The 20,650-nt window shown below is 47.5% G+C and overlaps 1 protein-coding gene and 1 long non-coding RNA gene across 22 annotated transcripts in view; both read left to right on the forward strand.

The window, feature by feature from the left end:
- LOC147912939 (uncharacterized) overlaps window positions 1–1,132 on the forward strand; it is a 62,202-nt gene extending 61,070 nt beyond the window's left edge. The window contains exon 6 of one of the 3 annotated variants that reach the window (XR_015549311.1): window positions 277–1,129. This is a non-coding gene — a long non-coding RNA (uncharacterized LOC147912939). Of the gene's footprint in view, window positions 1–276 lie in introns of all 3 variants that reach the window. The other 2 variants (XR_015549310.1, XR_015549309.1) reach the window with 2 other exon arrangements.
- A 13,565-nt stretch (window positions 1,133–14,697) lies between these two features.
- The window catches only part of PARD3 (par-3 family cell polarity regulator), a 623,149-nt gene continuing 617,196 nt past the window's right edge, over window positions 14,698–20,650 (forward strand). For 4 of the 19 annotated variants that reach the window (XM_087420623.1, XM_087420632.1, XM_087420630.1 and 1 more), the window contains exon 1: window positions 14,700–15,172. In XM_087420623.1, the coding sequence (XP_087276749.1) occupies window positions 15,053–15,172 (120 nt within the window). In that variant the 5' untranslated portion in view covers window positions 14,700–15,052. Of the gene's footprint in view, window positions 15,173–20,650 lie in introns of all 19 variants that reach the window. The other 15 variants (XM_087420624.1, XM_087420621.1, XM_087420631.1 and 12 more) reach the window with 9 other exon arrangements.

Consider the following 20,650-nt stretch of genomic DNA (forward strand, 5'->3'; position numbering starts at 1 on the left):
AGAAAGTAGAAATAGAGGGCTTCATGAGGAAATTTATTTGAAGAGTTCTGTTCCCGAGGGCCAGAAGCTGGGAAGTCCTAGTCCTTCATCTGAAGCCCCGAGAGGATGGGCTTCTACAGACAATTAGAGAGCTTGGTTTGTGTTCCTTGGAGTTGGGGGACCCTGTGGATTGGTGCCTGATTCATGCCTGAGAAAGCAAAAAAGGCATGCGGTAGGGCAGACAGAGCTGAGGGCTGTGTTTGAGAAGTAACTATGCTCTCTTCTATCCACCTGCAGACTGTTCTCGCAGATCCTGGGCCCAGAGGGACAGAGAGCCAGCCTGCAGCCACCTAAAGTCCATTTTAAGTCCAAAAGGAGTGCCAGGGAGGGCCAGCGGCCTCCATCAGTGAGAATGTGAGTGAGGAGTAAGTCCTCAGAGTCCTGAGGGCTGAAATGGGCTTTAGCCAGCTGAAGAAGAAGCATCATCCAGGCCTGAGGGCCTAGCAGGGGACCTCCAAGATGCCTCAGAAACACCTGGAGAGGAGGTGTTGGCTCTCAGCATTTGTCCGCCCAGTGAACAGCAATTCAGCCTTTCCTTTAACGAAGGCTGAATTGAGGAATAAAGTCTTGGACTGGATACCTAATTTCTGATTGAATACAGTATTTTGTGATTGCATGACCATCTAGTATCTAAAAACCGAGCAAGAAAATTGAGGAGGCTTCCAAGTTTTCAGCCAGTGGCAGAGGAAAATTTCCCTACTGAATAAACTTTAAAGGAGTAGAGGGAAACAAAACACAGGGGGGTTTCTATTACATTCCTTTATTGTGCTTTGGAAAGACTAGTTTCATAAATAAGGTAAGATGGCATGGCGGAAAGAGGATACACAAACTCTGGTTATCTCTGAGGGGTGGGAACATGGGAGTTCATTTTTCTCTTATCTATTTCCATTATGTTTGAATTATGTAAACAGAGCATGGTTACTTTTGTAATCAGAAAAGCCATGATGATAAATCTGCCCATCTAAAATATGAGGGGAAAAAATTCATTGCCCCCAATAAAATATTATTGGTGAGAAAGAGAGCAAGCCGAAAGACGAAATAGCAATCATCATCGTGCACATTTGTTGAATGCATTACATTTTACAAAACATTTTCACTTTAATGATCTCACTTGATTGTTCCAGCAACCCTGGAGTTATGCACTTGAATTCTTCACATTGTGCAGATGTAGAAAAAGCGTGTCATGATTGTTGATTACTTTGCTTGGCTGACAACAACGCTAGGGAAGAGAAGGCCCGACGTCTTCTGGCTGTCAAGTCCCATACTCTTCCTGTTTCACAACACCCCGTGCCTACTGAAAGGACACTTCCTTGCCGGGAAACAGTCTCCCACCTACTCCCAATGGACTGCACATACGGCCCTAGTGGACACGGTGTGATAAGGCCACATTAACACAGCCTGCATTGACAGTACTCTTCTGAACCATATTCCACCTTTCTCTCTAAACATTGGAATCTCTATGTGCTTAACACCTCACCTTTCCCCACCTTCAATCTGATGTTCTTGCTGAGTTCCATACCTGTCAATGACCCCATCATTTTTCCAATATCACAGTCTCAACTTCATTTTTCTTTGATTTCTCCTTCTCATTTTATTCCATACTTGGTCACTTTTAAGTCTTTTTGACTGTCTCCTAGAAGAACTCACAGATCTGTCCATAACCCATTTTCATGGGCTGGACCCTCCCCCTCTTGGTTCAGACACGTAATTTCCTAAGTGGCTTGCTGCCAATCATCCATTTTTTAAATTATCCTTTTCTGGAAGCTTCATCTGACCACAGAGGTTTCCATCCTTTGTGTTCGGATAACACACTGTGTTATAATGGCCTGTTTACATCACTCTCCAGCCCCTCCCTCCCAAGAAGAGGACATCCTTGAGGGCAGAGATTACATCTTCCCTTTTTGTCACCATGATTCAGCATAGTGCTTGGCAAAATACTGATTTCCCAATAAAAGTTGAATGAGTGAATGAATAAGTTTTCGCAAAAACCTCAAAGATCTACAAGGACATCTTAGGAGCACATGATCTCCAGTTGTGCAAAAGTGGGAAAAGAGATGCAGGATGTGAGGAGAGGGAGGGAAATCTCCGCGGAGGCTCCGGGACTCTGGGCTACGATCCAGTTATGCTGAGAGAGTGCAGGGAGAGCGAGGGAGCATGAAGATATTCGGGACTGGTGAGGTACAGACACCGTATGTAATGAGGAAAGGGGGAGATGAGCTGGCTTCCGGGCTACAGCCTAGACACCCCCCTCATTTCTGACTCTGGCAGCTTCAGGCCCGTGGGAAAGTTTCTGAAGGACTTGGAGAAAGCCCGGCTGCCCGGGCTCGTGCTGTGGCAAGTGAGGTGGGTGAGCAAGCTCCGGCGCCCCGCCGGGCTTTGGGAGCATCAGGGTGCCCGATACAGAGTGGGAGGGCGAGCTGCGGCAGCGTGGTGGAGACACCTTGGACCCCCCACCCCCAGCAGTGTCCGAGGCTGGGAGGGCAGCAGAGTGAGGCAGCAGATGGGGTGCAGCCCTGCGGGGCGGGGTACGCTCTCCACTCAGGGTGGGGGTGCTATCCTGAGTCCTTGTTGCGCGCAGAGGGGTGGGCGGTGCCTCCCGGAATCACTGCTTGGTACCATTTTGCCCGGATGGAGAGGCAGAGAGGCAATCCCAGCTGATCCGTCTCCTTTCCATACCAGACACTCTCACGACCCCACTCTTGTACTCCAAATCCTTCCAAGACTCCTCACCGACTGCTGAATAAAAGGGAAATTGAAGCATGAAAGGCCCACCATTATCGGGTCCCCCAAATACCTTCCCCCGTTCCCGCCAGCCACTCACTTCCAGGAATCCTCCACCTCCACAAGGCCTGTCTGGTCCTCACTGCCTCGCAGAAAGGCTCGTGTGGTCCTGCCTCCTGCTCTTGCTCAGTGGACGCCCTGCCTGAGTGACCTCAGAACCACCCTCAGCACCGGGGAAGAAAGGCACTGGTCTTGGCTCCACAGGGTTGCTGGGCTGAGCAGAGACCCCCGCAGCAAGGGGAGGTTGCGCACATATTCGTGCACATGCACGCATATACATGCACACGCACGTGCACACTCACACGCATCATAACAGCCTCTGGTGTGTCCAGAGCAAGGAGGTCTGCACTCCCCACTCCCCACAGCCGCTGCTCAGGTACATCCTGTGTTTATCTGGAAGCTTTCGAGACACTTCCCTTTGCAGTGTGTTCTCTTGACATTAATTTTAACTTGATTTCCATTACATGAAACTAGAGGGGGCATGTAATCTATTTTGGGTTAGTTCTCCAGTACTCTGGGTCCCACATCCCCTAGGAAGGACCCCAAGTTCAATCATTCATTACAACACTTACTCAGCACATGAATGAAGAACCTTTTCTGTTCTGGTCTTCAGAGGATGAAGGTGAGTGGGAAATTATAATACCCCGAAAGTCCCAAGTGTAATTGGGAGACAGAGCCTTTAACCAGTGGTTCTCAAACTCTAGTGTGCATCAGGGTCACTAGGAGGGCTTCTTAAAATACAGATGGCTGGATGCTGTTCTCAGGGCGTCTGATTTAGTTGGTCTGCGGCAGGGCCTCAACATCTGCATTTCTAACAAGTTTCTGGGGGATGCTGATCTTGCTGGTCCAGGGACCACACTTTAAGAACCACTGCTATAAACTAACACTCATAAGAGTATAGTTTGAGATACTAGAATATAAGCTGTGTAAGGGGAGGGATTTGTACTCATTTTGTTCATGGCTGTACCCCTAAGGCCTAGAATAGGGCCTGAACATAGTAGACACTCAACAAACATTAGTTGAGTGAATGATAGAATTGTAAACAAAATATAATGGGAGCCCATAAGTGGGAGAAGTGTTCTTGCTGAGGGATATTGACGACAGCTTCACAGAGGAGGTCATGCTAGAGAATGAGCAGGAATTTTTAATCAGAGAAGAGTGTTCTAGTCAGAGAACACAGCATGTGGCCTGGCGAGGGAGTGCAAGAACACTGGAGTATATTTGCCACCCAAATATCTCCCCCCGTTCTCCATTCTTCAAGGCCCCGGTCACTTCAGTTCTGACCCTTCAGCCCATGGTGACTTTTCCTCCTTTCATTTCTATGACAACAAAGTCAGTGCTTTGCAAACTTCACTGATGATAAGAATCACCCAGGATGCTGGTTAAAAACACGGATTTCAGGGCCCCACTGTACACCAACTGAATCAGAATCTCAAAGGGAAAGCCATGGGACTCTGTATATTAATAAGCATCCCAGGTGATTCTTAGCATCAGGCCACACTGCTTTAAGAGGAACATTAGAATTTCAAGGTATTTTGAAATATAATTCAAAGGCTTTATTGCATAACTTTTCTATTGTTACGTGACAAATTGCTGTAAACTTAGTGGCTTAAAAAAACACACACTTATTATCTCACAGTTTCTGTGGGTCAGGAGTCCAGGCACGGTTGAGCTGGGGCCTCTGCTCAGGCTCTCACAGGCTGCTGTCAAGGTGTCAGTAGGGCTGCGTTCTCATCTGCAGGTTTGATTAGGGAAGAAACTTTCCAAGCTCATTCTTCGTTGGCAGAATTCACTTCCTGTTGGCTATACGATGCACGGCCCCAGCTTCTTATCCGCTGTCAGCTAAAGTTGTCCTCAGGCTCTGAGGGCACTTACAGTTCCCTGGCATAGGGCCCTCTCCATAGGCCATTCACAACATGGCAGTTTGCCTCTTCAAGGTCAGCAGGAGAGTCTCTCTCTAGTGTGCTAGGATGGAGTCTTATATGATGTAATGTAATTACAGGAGTGTCATCCCATCATATTTGCCATATTCCATTAATTAAAAGCAAGTCGGAGGTTCTGCCCACAGGCAAGGGGAAGAGATCACACGACAGTGTAATTCACTGGGGGTTGCTCTAGGGCGTATCTGCCACATTAGGTAAGGAAATGGAAGCTCTGTATGATTGGCTTGTCAAGGTCCCAGGAGAATGAGAGGCAAGCAGCGAACAAGAAGTCATATTTCTTGCTGCCAGATAAATGTTCTTTCTACTCTACACTGCCTCTCATCTTCTAATCACCATACATTGCTTTAAACCGTGGTCAGCACACTTTTTCTGAAATAGCCACATCATAGTGAAAATTTCAGATATTGTGGGCCATGTGGTCTCTGCTGCAATTGCTCATCCCTGCTGATGGAGCACAAAAGCAGCCCTAGATAACATGAAATGAGCGAGCACGCCTGAGTTCCAATAAATCTTTATTTATGGACACTGAAATTTGAATTTCATGTAATTTTCACATATTACAAAGTATTCTTGTTTTGATTTTTTTCCCCAATCATTTAAAAATGTAAAAACCATTCTTAGGTCACAGGCCACACAAAAACAGATGGCGGGTCAGATTTGGCCTGTGGGCTTAATGGGCAGCAGGGCTTTCATGAGTACATGCCTTGTCTGTCAGGTGTCTCTGCCATGTATGCAGTTGGCATGTACTCTTTCTAAAATAATAACACCGTAGGGATCATGATGACATCTCCCTCACAAGGCTGCACTCTGAAATGAAGATGATGCCACAGATCCAACAGGTGAAAAACTTTTTCCCCCAAGTGACAAGTGTCTTGCTGGTCATTAACGATTGAGATTTATTTAACAAATCCATATTGAGCACCTGTTGTGGACTAAACACTATTGCAGATGCGAAGACATAGTGGTAAACAAAGTGGAAGAGGTCTCTGCTCCCTTGGAGCTTACACTCTTTTGGAAGAGACAGGCAACTAATTGATAAACAAGTAAGTATATAATGTGTCAGATGGTGATAAGTGCTGTGGAGAAAAATCAAGCAAGGAGGACAGAGAGGGAAAGCTCTGGTGATCGATGTTAGGTGGTCAGGAGATGCAAAAGTAACACTGGGCAGAGGACTGAGGGAGGTATGAGAAGAAGCCAAGCAGATACTGGGGGGAAAAGCATTCTAGCCGAGGGAACAGCAAGTGCAAAGGCCCTGAAGAGGAGCTTTCTCAGCCTGTTGAAGGTTCAGCAGGGACACCAGGGCTCCTGGGGCAGAATGAATAAGGGAGAATAGTAGAAAAGGATAGAGGGTGGAGGGAGGATCACGTAGACCCTTGTAAATTACTGTGAGGACTATGGTTTTGTCTTTGGATAAGATGGAGAGCATTGCACGGCTCTGAGCAGATAAATGATGACCCATTTGAGAGAAGGGCTGGAGAAGGCAGGGAGACCTGTTGTCGTTTTGTCAGCACAAAGATTTCTTGCTTCTGTGGGTTCTGGGTCCAGAGCTGGGAACCCACTGCTTCGTGCTCACCCAAGTAGACCTCCCCGGCTGAAACAAGCTTGTAGCCTCTGCTTAGACATTGAGCAGATGAAATTCTAAAGCACCAGAGCAAGCTTTTGAAACTGAACTCCTAGCTTAGCAGGGTAACTTGACAGAGAAGGGGAGGATGAGTCAGCCATCTGAAATCAGGTAGAGAGGGTCAGCAGGGCTGAACGAGCACCAGCCCAGCACACCTGAACTACGGCATGGAATGACGGGGCCCGGGCTTCAGGGGAACGCAGCCTCACCCACTCACCTCCTTCTGACAGGAGCAGTCTGGCTCTTGGGGAAGAGGACTTCCCTCCTTCAGTGGGGCAGGGGCGGGGGAGGTGGTAGGGCACTGGGAGGGTCTCAGGCAGGTAACCCAAGAAGGCCCACAGACCGGAAGGTGCTCTGAGAAGGTCCTGCATCGTTTGTTTAAATCCAACGCAGTGACTGCAGTTAAAGATTTCCCTTTACTCATCCTCATTGATTCAGAATTTGAGAATTTCAAGCATTTAATCTCGACAGGGTCCAGAAAAAGATCATTGTTCCAATTATCAACCTCAATGCGTTTTTTTCTTTTTCTTTTTACTGAATGAAACTGCTTAGCTACATTTGTTAAATGGTCTTTAAAAGTTGATTCATCCCCCTCTCCAGAAGCCCTTCTGAGCTGAGGTCTCTCTAAGCATTGGTGTGAGGCTCCATATGAATTCATTCCATCCTTTTCCTTCTAATCATCAAATGTTAAGTGTACTCTGTGCGAGGAGACTTTCACTTCTTAGAAATGCCTGAAATCATTCCCTTGATCTGCTATTTTTCCCGTCTCATTTTCATCTTCTCAAAGGTTCTAGGCTAGAAAAAAAAAAAGACTTTCAGTACTTTATGTTCCTGGTAGAACCATGCCCACCTTGGTGAGAAGGCAGAACAATCTTCTACCCGGCAGAGAATCCTCAGTCAGATTCTGCAATTCCACCAACAGCAGTAGTCTTACTACTTACACTTCTGGTTTCCCCAGCACCTTAGAAGGTCAGCACTCTAGGCCTCTCCAGAGAACTTGACCTTGAACTGTGCTCTCAGAGATTCAGCTGAAAGCACTCGAGCTGATAAAGCATCATGGGGGAACCACCTCTCCACACCACTGGATGCTCTGAATCCTGCCTTGAATCAAGCTGGACCACCAGGAAGTAGGAGGCTTAGACTGCTTTGCTTGACCCTCCTGCAGACTTGTCTTCAACAGAGTTGAGTTTTAACATCACCCCCAGCTGTGCCAGCCTCCACCCACTCCGTGCCCTTGGTGGGCTGAGCTTCATCAACAAGCTCACTTGTTCTTTGGCTGTGGAGCCTGGGAAGGAGAGAAGCATTTGATTGGGGACCTGGGCTCTGAGTGGTGGATCACACGAGGGTCAAAAGAATGGCAGGTGATTGTTTTCTGCAAGGAACCTAGGCCTTTTCTGGCCCTCTGAGGTTGAGTGACACTGTGAGTGTCTAGAAGGGGTGATCTCAGCCTGGACTCTAGCTTTTTCGAGACGGGCTCTCTCAGCAGGGCGGGGCTGACACGTCTTCCAGCAGGATCTGGGAACTGGAACAACAGAGCAAGATTGTGGTGAACACTTCAGTGACTGCAGCTGATGGACTGGTTGAGGGTGACCCTGTAATATTTTGAAGATGAAGACTTGGATTCATATGGTTGGGGCAAAAAAAGTAAATACTACCCCATCCTGTAATCCCACGCTGGTGAGTCAGGTGCCATCTGGAGTTCATTAGCCTCTGGGGGAAGACACAGTGTTGGATGCCAGGGGAAAGGGGATGGCCTGGGGAAGTTTGGCAGGGCCTCCTGTCCTGTGCAATTCACTCCTGTTTTGTTTGTTTGTTTTTGTGAGGAAGATCAGCCCTGAGCTAACATCTATTGCCAATCCTCCTCCTTTTTTTTTTATCCCCTTTTTCTCCCCAAAGCCCCAGTAGATAGTTATATGTCATAGTTGCACATCCTTCTAGTTGCTGTATGTGGGACTCCGCCTCAGCATGGCAGGACAAGCGGTGCGTTGTTGTGCGCCCAGGATCCAAACCCGGGCCGCCAGTAGCGGAGCGCGAGCACTTAACCACTAAGCCATGGGGCTGGCCCCCTTGACTCCTGTTTTGAACCACATCCCTCCCTGTACTTTTCCTGTCTGATGACTGCTTTCAGCAGGTTGAGGGATCATGAAGGCACCTCCTCTCTCTCATTCTTTTCCTGTCTTGTTTTTTTCCTTTTCTTTCATTGTCCATTACTCTCACCCACACAATTCATATGAGCTCATGCTTCATCAGAAAACCCACTGTTTCTAGACTTGTGTTTAATATTGCACAACAGGGAAGCTCTACCAGGCCTAAGTGCAGTTATTGCCCTCAACCTTTGCATTTTATCCTAAATGCAGCTACACCATTATACGTTTCATATCTACGTCAAGAAGCTGTCTTGTCTCCCATTCTCCATATTCATTCACTCATGCATTCACTCAGTCATCAAACACCTACTGAGTAACTAGCATGTGTCCGACCTTGTGAGAGCACTTCTGGGGAGATGCTGTGAACAATACAGTCTCTGCCCTTGAAGAGCTCACTCCATGTGGAGCAGGTTCCTCCACAGTGCATGTGGTCTCCAGCTGTCAGAATCCCCTCCTCCAGAGCTGTGCTGTCCAATACAGTAGCCTCTAGCCACACGTAGTCGCTGAGCTCTCACGAGGTTGGACACATGCTAGTTACTCAGTGTTCAATGAATGAGTGAATGAACATGGACAACTGGTTCAAATTGAAATGTGCTCTAAGTAAAATCTACACACAGGATCAGGAAGAATTAGTAGGAAAAATGAATGAAAAATATTCATTAATATTTTTAAAACATTGATTACATGTTGAAATTATAGTATTTAGGATATGTTGGGTTAAATAAAATATATTATTAAAATTAATTTCATCTGTGGCTACTAGAAGATTTAAAATTACAGATGTGGTTTGCTTTATATTTCCTTTGGATAGCTTTATTCCAGATGGACTGCTCCCACCTCTCTCCCAGAAGAGTGAACATTTCCTCTGGATTCCACCACTGTTCTTAATACGCAGCACCCTATCACACTCTTAGTGGCTGCCTGTTCACATCTGAAACCTTTACCAGTCTGGGCACCTCCTGAGAAACTTACACACCCAGCCTGCAGGACAGTGCTTGGTATAAAACAGGTGGACAATAATTCTTTGGTGAATACTGATCCAGTTCTCCTCTTAGACTGAATTTGTGTGAGGCTAGGCACACAAGACTGTTAACATGATCCCAAGTATAATATTTATGAGTAGGCACTCAATACATGTGTGAAATACCCCAAAGATAACTTCAATTTTCAAAGTATGACTGAATTTTAAAACTCCTGTAAATGTCTTCTTTATTCTTCATCATTAACTTGCTAAGGGTAAGAACTGGGTAATACAATACCATTCCTACACACGTGGGGTGTGTATTTATTTCAGGGTGTGCATGAATGCTGCTGGATAGAGTTGAAATTATAGTCCACGTGGTCACAACTGCCCATTTGCAGACAGGCACAAAACCCAGGTGGATCCTAATTGATTCTCAGAACTCTCTGGGGTTTTTCAAAACCAATGGAATCAATCAACTGTAAAACAGAAGCAGAAGTAAAATAAGGGTCATAATTTTTTACCTGAAATATGCAGAATTTAAGAAAGTAAACACATTGGAAAGTGTTTGTGTAACATCTGACTCTTGGCTTGAGTGATTTTGCTTCTCATTGGCACTGGGTTGCTTTATGCTCACCTCAGGCCAGAAGCAATCGGATCAAGCTGAACACTTTACAGACGTGAAGGTAGCCTGGTGTCTAACCATGCGACTTGATGGTTAGACGTTAGGTGATTATATTAGTCAAAGTAGATTCATTATTTGTGATGAAATTTTATGAATTTGACTCAAGTCACCAAAGTGTCTGGCATCTAAAATTTACACAGCATTAGTTTTTCATCAATTATTAATATAAAGGGAATCCCTATATCTAGAGAAACGAGGTAGATTTAAATAAAGCTTCAAGGCTTTACCTAGTTAGTTGAATAGACATTAATTATTGGTTCTATGGATCACATTTTTGAAAAATTGCCTAAACCCTTATTAACTATTGAATATTGGAAGGAGTTGATGTAAATAAAGTGGTACCCATATACCCTGATGCTGCCTCGTTTATGAAGGCAGGCCTCACTCCCCGGTATTGCCACACACACTAGCTGGCACTTAATATTTAATGTCTTGAGTTACAGTTATTGGAGTAGCTGTCTTATTCTAACCTCTATATTGTCTCTTTCTTACTCCCTTTTATAATTCTGTAATATTTAGCCAGTGCTTTCCACATGGAAGGTCTTCTGGAACTGTATGTGGAATCAAATTAAAGTGAATTGAGTACATGAGCCTTGGTCCATCACTGACTAGTTGTATCAACAGTCCCATCATTTCTCTGAGCCTTGGGTTCCTCCTAGCCCTGTTCTCCATGCCCACCCCCCCCACCCCGCCAGTGCCCCAGCATCATCATTCACTATCCTGTCCTGGACTTCCTTACCTCTCACCTGCAATATGGTTACTGGACTCCCATATGGCAGCATGGACTAAGTGGTTTTTTTAAAAAAAATTTTTTATTGATGTTTTAATGGTTTTTAACATTGTGAAATTTTGGGGTTGTGCATTTTTGTTTGTCCATCACCATACATATGACTCCCTTCACCCTTTGTGCCCACCCCCACTGCCCCTGGTAACCACAGTACAGTTTTCTCTGTCCATGTGTTGGTTTATATTCCACATATGAGTGAGATCATACAGTGTTTGTCTTTCTCTCTCTGGCTTATTTCACTTAACATAATATGTTCCAGGCCCATCCATGTTGTTGCAAATGGGACGATTTTATCTTTTTTTATGGCTGAGTAGTATTCCATTGTATATATATATACCACATCTTCTTGATCCAATCGTCAGTCGAGGGACACTTAGGTTGCTTCCACTTCTTGGCTATGGTGAATAATGCTGCAATGAACATAGGGGTTCATAAGCCTCTTTGGATTGTTGATTTCAGGTTCGTTGGATAGATTCCCAGTAATGGGATGGCTGGGTCATAGGGCATCTCTATTTTTAAGTCTTTGAGGAATCTCCATACCGTTTTCCATAGAGGCTGCACCAGTTTGCATTCCCACCAGCTGTGTACGAGGGTTCCTGTTTCTCCACATCCTCTCCAACACTTGTTGTTTTTTGTCTTGGTGATTATAGCCAGTCTAACGGGCATGAGGTGGTATCTTAGTGTTGTTTTGATTTGCATTTCCCTGATGATTAGTGATGTTGAACATCTTTTCATGTGCCTATTAGCCATCTGTATATCTTCTTTGGAGAACTGTCTGTTCATTTCCTCTGCCTATTTTTTGATCGGGTTGTTTGTTTTTTTTGTTGTTCAGTTGTGTGAGTTCTTTATATATTATGGAGATCAACCCCTTGTCAGATGTATGTTTTGCAAATATTCTCTCCCAGCTGGTGGGTTGTCTGTTCATCTTGATTCTGGTTTCATTTGTCTTATAGAAGCTCTTTAATCTGATAAAGTCCCACTTGTTTATTTTTTCTTTAGTTTCCCTAGTCTGGGTAGGCATGTCATCCGAAAAGATTCCTTTATAACCAATGTCAAATAGTGTGTTGCCTATATTTTCTTCTATGAGTTTTATAGTTTCAGGTCTCACCTTCAGGTCTTTGATCCATTTTGAGTTAATTTTTGTGAATGGCGATAGCAGATGGTCCACTTTCATTCTTTTGCATGTGGCTGTCCGGTTTTCCCAACATCATTTATTGAAGAGACTTTCCTTTCTCCATTGTATGTTCTTAGCACCTTTGTCGAAAATTAGCTGTCCGTATATGTGTGGTTTTATTTCTGGGCTTTCAATTCTGTTCCATTGATCTGTGTGTCTGTTTCTGTACCAGTACCATGCTGTTTTGATTACTATTGGTTTGTAGTATGTTTTGAAGTCAGGGATTGTGATGCCTCCTGCTTTGTTCTTTTTTCTTAGGATTTCTTTAGCTATTCGGAGTCTTTTGTTGCCCCATATAAATTTTAGTATTCTTTTTTCTATTTCTGTAAAGAATGTCATTGGGATTCTGATTGGGATTGCATTGAATCTGTAGATTGCTTTAGGTAATATAGACATTTTAACTATGTTTATTCTTCCAATCCACGTGCATGGGATATCTTTTCATTTCTTTATGTCATCATGGATTTCTTTCAATAATGTCTTATAGTTCTCATTGTATAGGTCCTTCACCTCCTTGGTAAGATTTATTCCTAGGTATTTTATTCTTTTTGATGCAATTGTAAATGGTATTATCTTTTTGAGCAGACTAAGTGTTTTAATACATTATTTTATTTAATCCTCATAATTTATGAGATGGAGAGCATCAGGCCCGCTTTTCAGCTGATCAAGCTGAGGCTGGAGAGAGACTGAGTGCCACGTCTAAGGCATGAGTAAATGGTAGGATTGGGATCTGAACTCAGACCTGTGTGATGTCTGACGTACTCCGGCTGTTCCTGAACTTGCCTTTCAATCAGAATTATTTTGAGAAAGGCTCACTCTAAACTAGTATACCCCTCGCTCCCCAATGCATCAAAACAAAAACAACATATGTAATTATCAGTAATTTTTGTGGATCCAAGTATTAATACAAGAGTGAAGAAGACCTCAGCAAGAGTTGTTGTCATAGCTGTCACAGAGTTTATTGGGTAGAAGTGTTGAACGTTGTGGTCAAATAGAAGAAGAGCATGATGAGCCTTTCCCATGAAGGTGTGGAAAGAAACCTGGAGTCTATTTCTGCGTCTGCCTCAAGCTTTCTCCTTGGCCTTGGGCAAGCGGCTTCAACACTGGGTCAGTCTCCGGGTAAGATGGGAATGCTGACACACTGCCTATTTACTGCACTGGTTTGCTAGGACAGGTGATCCAGTGTGTTGGTCAAGGGCTGTAGATGAGAGGAAGTACAATGTTTTATAAGACAAATTGCACTATATCTGGGGCAGTGTGGGGCAGGGGCAAGTGCAGAGATTCTGGAAAGCAGATGAATCTTATTGTCCTGCCTCCTTATTTCAAAATGGGAAGTGGAGTGGGATGGACGAATGGTCACCAGCTCTTCCTGCTCTAAACGCTGACGTTCTACTTGAGCTCCCGGGAGCTAACTGCTTTCAGATTCTAGAAACAACTAGCAAAAGTGAATTTACTGTCGTTTGGGACAGAGGTGGGCCAACGAATCTTTGCCATTCCATAAACACAATAACACACAGTTATTAAGGAATCACAGCTCATAGCTAAGACAGAGATGAGCTTCAGTTACTTTTCTTCACTTGGTGCACGGTCTTGTAAAACTTGTCTCACGTCCCGCATGCACTTAACTCATTATAGAGCTGCTTTCTTGTGCCGGGTTGAAGTGCCTCCGCGAAGCGCCGGCGTGTCGTGGGGATCCCCTTGCTTTCCCCCAAGGCATTCTGAGTATATTGTTCATAAGTTTGCGTTAGGATTGCTTATGTTGCAGAATTTTTAAGAAATAAAATTATCTGAATTGCTGATGTTTAAGTTCTACGTATTAAAGCGGGTGGGTCACCACGGGGTTAGAGGAAACTTCAAGGTAAACAGTGGCCTCAGGAGAAAGACTGGGTCGAGTCAAAGCTTCCCCGACGTCTCCCCAGAGCAGATGATTAATTTTTGCTTTGACCATAACAACCTCTGCCCAGCCTTGCAGCCTAGCGAGCGAGCCAGTGCAAAACCCTGCCAAGCTGCGGGCCGGGGGGAGGCGTCCGCGGCGCGTGGGCCCCAGCGGGAGAAACCTCGGCGGGCACACCCCGGCCCGACCCGTCCCATCCTCCTGGGGGGCCGTGGAGACGGCTCCTCCCCAAACGTCTCGGCGCGTTCAGTCTGCCGCGCCGAGAGTAAACTGCTTGCTCTAGAAGCGATTTCACCCGAACCCCTCCAGCCGGAGGAGGGGGATTAAAAGTGACAAAGAAAGAGGGGGGGCTCCGGAGAGAGCTCTGGGGGCATGGAGCGGGCGTCCCCGAGGAGGGGCGAGCGCAGCCCTGCAGCGCGCGGGGGCGCGTGAGGGGGGCTGGAGGGGGACGCGGTGCCGAGGCTCGGGGGCGGGGGGGCGAGGGGCGGCGCCCGCGGCAGGGCCGGCCGAGGCAGCAGGCGGAGGCGGGCCGTGCGGCGAGGGGTCCGCGCCCCGGGGAGGGAGGCGGCGGGGCCGGGGTGCGCCGCCGTGCGCTCCGCCCCGCGCGGGGAGCGGGCCGCGCCTCCCCCTGCCGCATGTGCGCGGTGTTGTGTGCCCGGCCTGCTCCTCCTCCTCCCTCCCCTCGCCGCCGTCCCCTCCCCCAGCGGCCCCGAGCGAGCGCGAGCGCCACACAGCCCCGGGCCGCCGCCGCCGAGCGCGCCGAGACGCCGAACAGGTGGCCGGAGGCTGCGGGCGCCGCGGCGGGGAGAGGCGAGGCGAGCCCCGGGCGAGGCGAGGGCGGCCGGGCCGGGCATGCGAGCCGAGCCGTCCCCCGGCGCCGCCGCCTGCCCGCGCCCCTAGCCACCCGCGCGCCCGTGCAGCGGCCCCGCCGCGCCCAGCGTCCAGCGCCCCGCGCCCCGGCCCGGGGCCGCTCCGGCCGCGCTCAGCGAGGGGCGCGGGCCGGCCCGCGGCGGCGGCGGCATGAAAGTGACCGTGTGCTTCGGCCGGACCCGGGTGGTCGTGCCGTGCGGGGACGGCCACATGAAAGTTTTCAGCCTCATCCAGCAGGCGGTGACCCGCTACCGGAAGGCCATCGCCAAGGTGAGGGGCCGGGGGCGCGGGGGTGGGGGCGGGAGAGAGGGGGGTGGACGGGGAGGAGGAGAGGAGGGAAGGCGCCGGGATCAATATGGCGCTTCCTGGAACGGGGAGGAGGGAGCCGGAGGGGAGGCGGGGAAAGGGAAAGTGCGGCGGCCCGGCCGGCCTCGCGGGCGCCCCCCGCCCCGGGCTGCGGGCGGTAAAGTTCTCCGCGCGGGCCGGGCCGGCGGGCGAGCGCGGGCGCAGCCCCCGGTGACGGCGCCGGCCCCCGCGGCGCCCTCCGGGCCGATCGCCGCCGCCTCTCCCTCGGGGCCGGGGACGCGGGGGCCGGCGCCGGCCACAGGCGCCCCCGGAGCCGCCTGGGGAGCAGAGCCGAGCCCCGCGCGCCGGGCGCGGGCGCAGCCTGGCCGGACGCCTCTCCCCGGGCTGCCCGCTGCCGGCAGTTGAAATCCAGCCCCAGGCCTCTCCCCGCTCCCAGGCCCCGCGGGCCAAGGCTGGGAGAGGGAACTTTTTTGGTGGAGAAGAGTTTAATTATTGCACACACGATGGAGAGCGGCTGCGTTTCTGCTCCTTGGTCTCCCTGCGTCCGGGCGGGGAGAGAGGCGAAGCGGGAGCCCTTTCTTGCCTGCCGGCCGCGGGCAGGGGCGGCCCTGCGCAGCGTGGGGGTGGTGGTGGGCGACAGTCAGCGGCCTGCGGTCGGGAAGGCGGCTCCGAGGGGTACCCCACTTCCCCTGGCTCGCGAGCCTCGGTTGCGCGCAGAATCGCGGTGATTAGGAGGCTCCGGTGCAGAGCTGCTTTACAAAGCACAGTCCTGCATTCACTCGCTGCGTTAAAAGTTGTCCTGCAGGGACCTTGGCGTTTACCTATCTGGGACTAGTTCCATATGGTGTCGGGGCCGCCGAGCCAGGGCCTGATCTCGGAGTTGAGTCGATTTCTCTTTTTCTCCGTGGAGTGATAACATTGTCTCCACTTAACTGCATTCCTCTACAATGTGTCAGAAGTGAAAAGGCATTTTGTTAAATTGTTTTCTCGGCTGTGTCTGTGTTTGACAACAGCCCACGCCTCCGAAGTTTCTCTCAAGCACCTGAGGATATTTCCTTTGCCGTAGAGTAATGTTTGGTGGAAAGCACATTCACTTGTTAAATTTCCTGTTTGTTCCCGAGAGTGGAGTGACCTGGCCCTGTGGGCTTTGGGGCAGTGGGTGAGGGGGACCTGGGCTTTGTCAGCCTAACTGCGTGTGTACATGGTGCTCAAGTGGCGTCCTCCAATTCTCTCTGAAATTAAGAAGAAAAACTTTTTTACCCTGTTTTCTTTTTAGTATATATTAGAAAAAATAGCATAAATTTGGCCTTTTAAAGATAATCATGGGGACGTTAAGGGACCTGACAAAATGATGGAAGATGTTGACTTTAACAGCTCTAAAATGTTCCTTACAGTTGGTTGAACTCGTATTGAAAAGCAAATAAAATGTGTGGAAATTGGGCACCTGTTTATCTTGCAACGCTGACAAGGGGAGGAAAAACCCCTCTAAACCCCTTAGCATTTTAAAGGATTGTTTATGAATGACAGTTTATGATCTAAGTGTAATCTTATGTTTATGATCTAAGTATAATTAGTAATCAGGTTGCACATGTACTCTGGAAACCAACAAAATAAGTTGTGAAAGGAAAGAGAAATACCATAATATATACTCTGCAGTGTGCCTAGGTTACTGAATAGGGAGAGGTGATGGACATTTTCTTTCATTTTACTAGTTTTATCCACTTAAAATTAGTCATATGTCATTAGGCACACAATGGGCATTGGTTAGATAGCCTGTTTGGGAGACACAAATGTGGTTGTTTGATTGATTGAGTCATTCATTCATTCTACAGAAATTCTTAAGCATTTACTATGTCCAAAGCTTTGTTTTGGGTGCTGGGCATCTGCGGGACCCACTGGCTGCTTTGTGGAAATTGGACTGTGAGAGTCTAGGACAGAAGGTTTCATGGTCTTCCAGTGAAGGAGGCCCGAGGTGTGGACTGGCGTGTTGTGGTGCAGTGAGAAGAGGATGCTTCTGGGATGTGGGGTAGATGGAGTTGAGAGTCCTCAGTGATAGATCTGGACCTTGTTTTTTATTTTTTTTATTTTTATTAAAGATTTATTTATTTTCCCCCCAAAGCCCCAGTAGATAGCTGTATGTCATAGCTGCACATTATTCCAGTTGCTGTATGTGGGACGCGGCCTCAGCATGGCCGGAGAAGCGGTGCGTCGGTGCGCGCCCGGGATCCGAACCCGGGCCGCCAGCAGCGGAGCGCGCGCACCCAACCGCTAAGCCACGGGGCTGGCCCTGGACCTTGTTTTTTAAATGTTAGTGGTGGTTGTTTCATAGTGACCTGGGAGCACAGTAAAGGGAGTACAGTTTTCTTAAGGGAGTCTGAGAAGGCACCTCAAAGAGAAGGGGCATAGGAGCTGAGTTTCGAAGGGTAAGTATGAGATTACCAGGGAGAAGGAAGGAAGGAATGGTGATTCTCAGAGGGTGATGGTAGCATTGGAGGTGGATATAAATGAGAGGGAGAAGTCAGAGATGATTCATGGGGTTCCCAAATTAATTAAATGCTTTTTAAGTTCAGCTCACAGTTCAGTGGGTGAATTTTAAGACAGGTGTTGTAGTATACAAAGTCCAATCATTGGATCACAAGACTATTGACTCTCAAATGATGCAAGAGCCTGAGTATCTTCTAGGTCCATTTGTATTTTTTCCTCTTAAATTGTTGGGTAATGGTTAAGATTAAACTTTAGTCTTTCTCTCCATTTCTCTCGATTTAAAATGATTATGAAGCAAACATATATTAACACTTGTTTTACCTTTTATTTTCTTATATCTTTCTTAACCCCTTATTGTTTAATAGAACAAGATAAATTTTGTATGAAAAATTGGGTAGCTGGGTAGCTGTGGAGTGGTGTTTAGGTTGCTAGGTGACATGTGGCATGACAAGCTCCCATCTGGTGGGGAAAAATGTGGGAAGATCATGTTTATGGCTTTGTATAAAAACCAACTAAGCCAAAAAATAAAGAAAGAAAGGAAAAAAGAAAGAAAAATCCCAGTCACTAAGGCTTTCTCTGCAGTAAGCATTTTGTGGTGTGGTGGGGCTGATTTTTTGACGTGATATTTGAGCTGCTTTCAGGTTAAACAAATCAATTTTTCTGGACAGTGGAGTGGTGTGACTTAATACCAGAAATGTCCTCAATAAGCAGATATTTAAAGGCTTCCACTTAGTCATAGTATTTTTTTTCCTCTAGTGAAAAAATGTTTTCCTGTTTAGCATCAGTGATGAGTGAAAATGTTGTGGCTCTTGGTCCCCATGCGCCCATCCTCATCCAGACCTTCTCTGAAGAGGGTGCTTTGCTGGACATGGATAACCATGTTGCCTGGACTTTTCCTGAGTGCTTAGAATCGGAACACCGACTGCTTGTACGTGTCTCAACTGCTCTTGCCTGCAGCCTGTCTCACCCGTGATTCCTGATGGACGCAGGGTGCAGAGCGCTAACTGCAATGACTTTTTAGTGTGGTGCCCTTGGTTTCTGAGGTTTTCTTGTTTTTTTTTTTTTTGCTGGCCACTCCTTAATTTTGAGTGAATCAAAGCTGGCCCTGAGGCTTCCTGTTTTTCCTGCTGTGCATCCAAACTCTGGTTAGAAGAAAGATAAGAAAATCTCCATGCTTGTTTTAAAAAAATGATTTTTTGAAGGGCTGCTGTGTACAAAATATCATGGTCTGTGGAGAAATATAAGATGAAATTCTTTTTTTTTTTTAAATTTTATTTATTTTTCCCCCATAGCCCCAGTAGATAGTTGTATGTCGTAGCTGCCCATCCTTCTAGTTGCTGTATGTGGGCCGCGGCCTCAGCATGGCCGGAGAGGCGGTGCGTCGGTGTGCGCCCGGGATCCGCGGCCGCCAGCAGCGGAGCGCGCGTACTTAACCGCTAAGCTATGGGGCCAGACCCTAAGACGAAATTCTTGCACTCAAGAAGAATATAACCTAGGAGACAGGACGAATATATAAAACTATAACAGTAGGTGGTAGCATTAATTGGCAACAGGGTGGTGGTAGAGACAGTAATTGCTCCTGGATTTTAGAGATGTGAGTGGTTATTATGGCATGGGGCGGGGGAGGGGGTGGGCGATCCCATTTAGTCACAAGGGTTTGTATTGGGCTTAGTGAGTGGGAAGGCTGGCCTTGATTTAGGGCAGTGCTCCCTAACTGGGTAGTGGAGTGACCTCAGAAAGCTGCTGCCGGGCCGAGGCGTTCCGGTTCTGTATGTGTGCAGTGGGGTCCAGGCGCGCGAATCTGGGCAGCGTCTGCTGCGCTCCTGAGACGTGGGAGGAGGGCGTCGTCGGAAGGGAAACTGTGAACTTGGGTATCCAGGACTAGTTTGGCTCTTGTGGAGCATTCACGTCAGATGGTGGGGCAGGATCAAGCTGAGGAGGACTGTGGATGCCAGGGCAGGACACAGGGACTTCAGCCAGTTTGATGGTACCGGCAGGACTGGGGAATTTGGGCAGGGTGGCAGTACGGACAAGTGATCCTCTGGGAAGATGTCTGGAGCAGCTGTTTGGATGGATCCGCCTTCCATCTAAAGAACTGCTGCTCACTGCTGAGTAATGGAAAGAGGAAGAACGGACTGAAGGAGAAAGTGAGGGAGGGGAGTTGCTGGAACCTCTTACCTCACTGCTTTTCCCGGTGGCTTTGGATTGGAGCTTTGAAGACCTAGGTTTTTTGTTTTTTACCATTTACCTTTCGGCAGACCAACCCTACAGAGCCTCATTTTCCCCGTCTCTGGAATGGGTGACTCCCTTGCAGGGTTAATGTGAGGACTGGACGGGATGACGACTGTGAGCTGCTCAGTGCTGGAATGGAATCACTAATAGATTTTACTCACCAAACAGTTTCACTCGCAGAGAAGCTTTCCCGACTCTCCTATTCCTGTCTGGGCTTTTCCTCGTAGCTGAAGAAGGCAGTGTGTAATTTAGTTAAAGAAGAGGTAAAAATGTTAACATTGGCCTAAGCGGCACCACAATGAGAAGAGCAAACTGCGTGCGTTCGTGTGTGCGGCAGGGAGAGTAAGAGCTGCCAGTATTGGCTTTTTTCTGGGTTGATTCTCTGGTTTTTGGGCCACTGCTTCTATCCCTCCAGCATGGAAACCTGCGAGTTATTTAATAGCACCTTGTTATTTAAAAAAAAAATAACTTGAGTTTATGGACATTAACTTTTGAAAATGTACTTTCGTTTTATGGGGGAGAGGACTGTTGATTACTAAAATCATATAAATCATGGCTTTTATGAAAAATCTTGTGAGTGTGTGAGATTTTTCTGTGAATAAATCTGTAGCTGCATGTTACACATTTAAAAGTTTATTGAAACTTTCAGGAAAATAGTTATATTGTTGCGGAGTTTGACAGTAGAGGCAAGCATAAAAATAGTGAAATGAAATAAATTTTATTTCA

The sequence above is a fragment of the Ceratotherium simum genome, chromosome 32 (assembly GCF_057802395.1).
Source record: "Ceratotherium simum simum isolate JZ-2026a chromosome 32, ASM5780239v1, whole genome shotgun sequence".
NCBI lineage: Eukaryota > Metazoa > Chordata > Mammalia > Perissodactyla > Rhinocerotidae > Ceratotherium > Ceratotherium simum.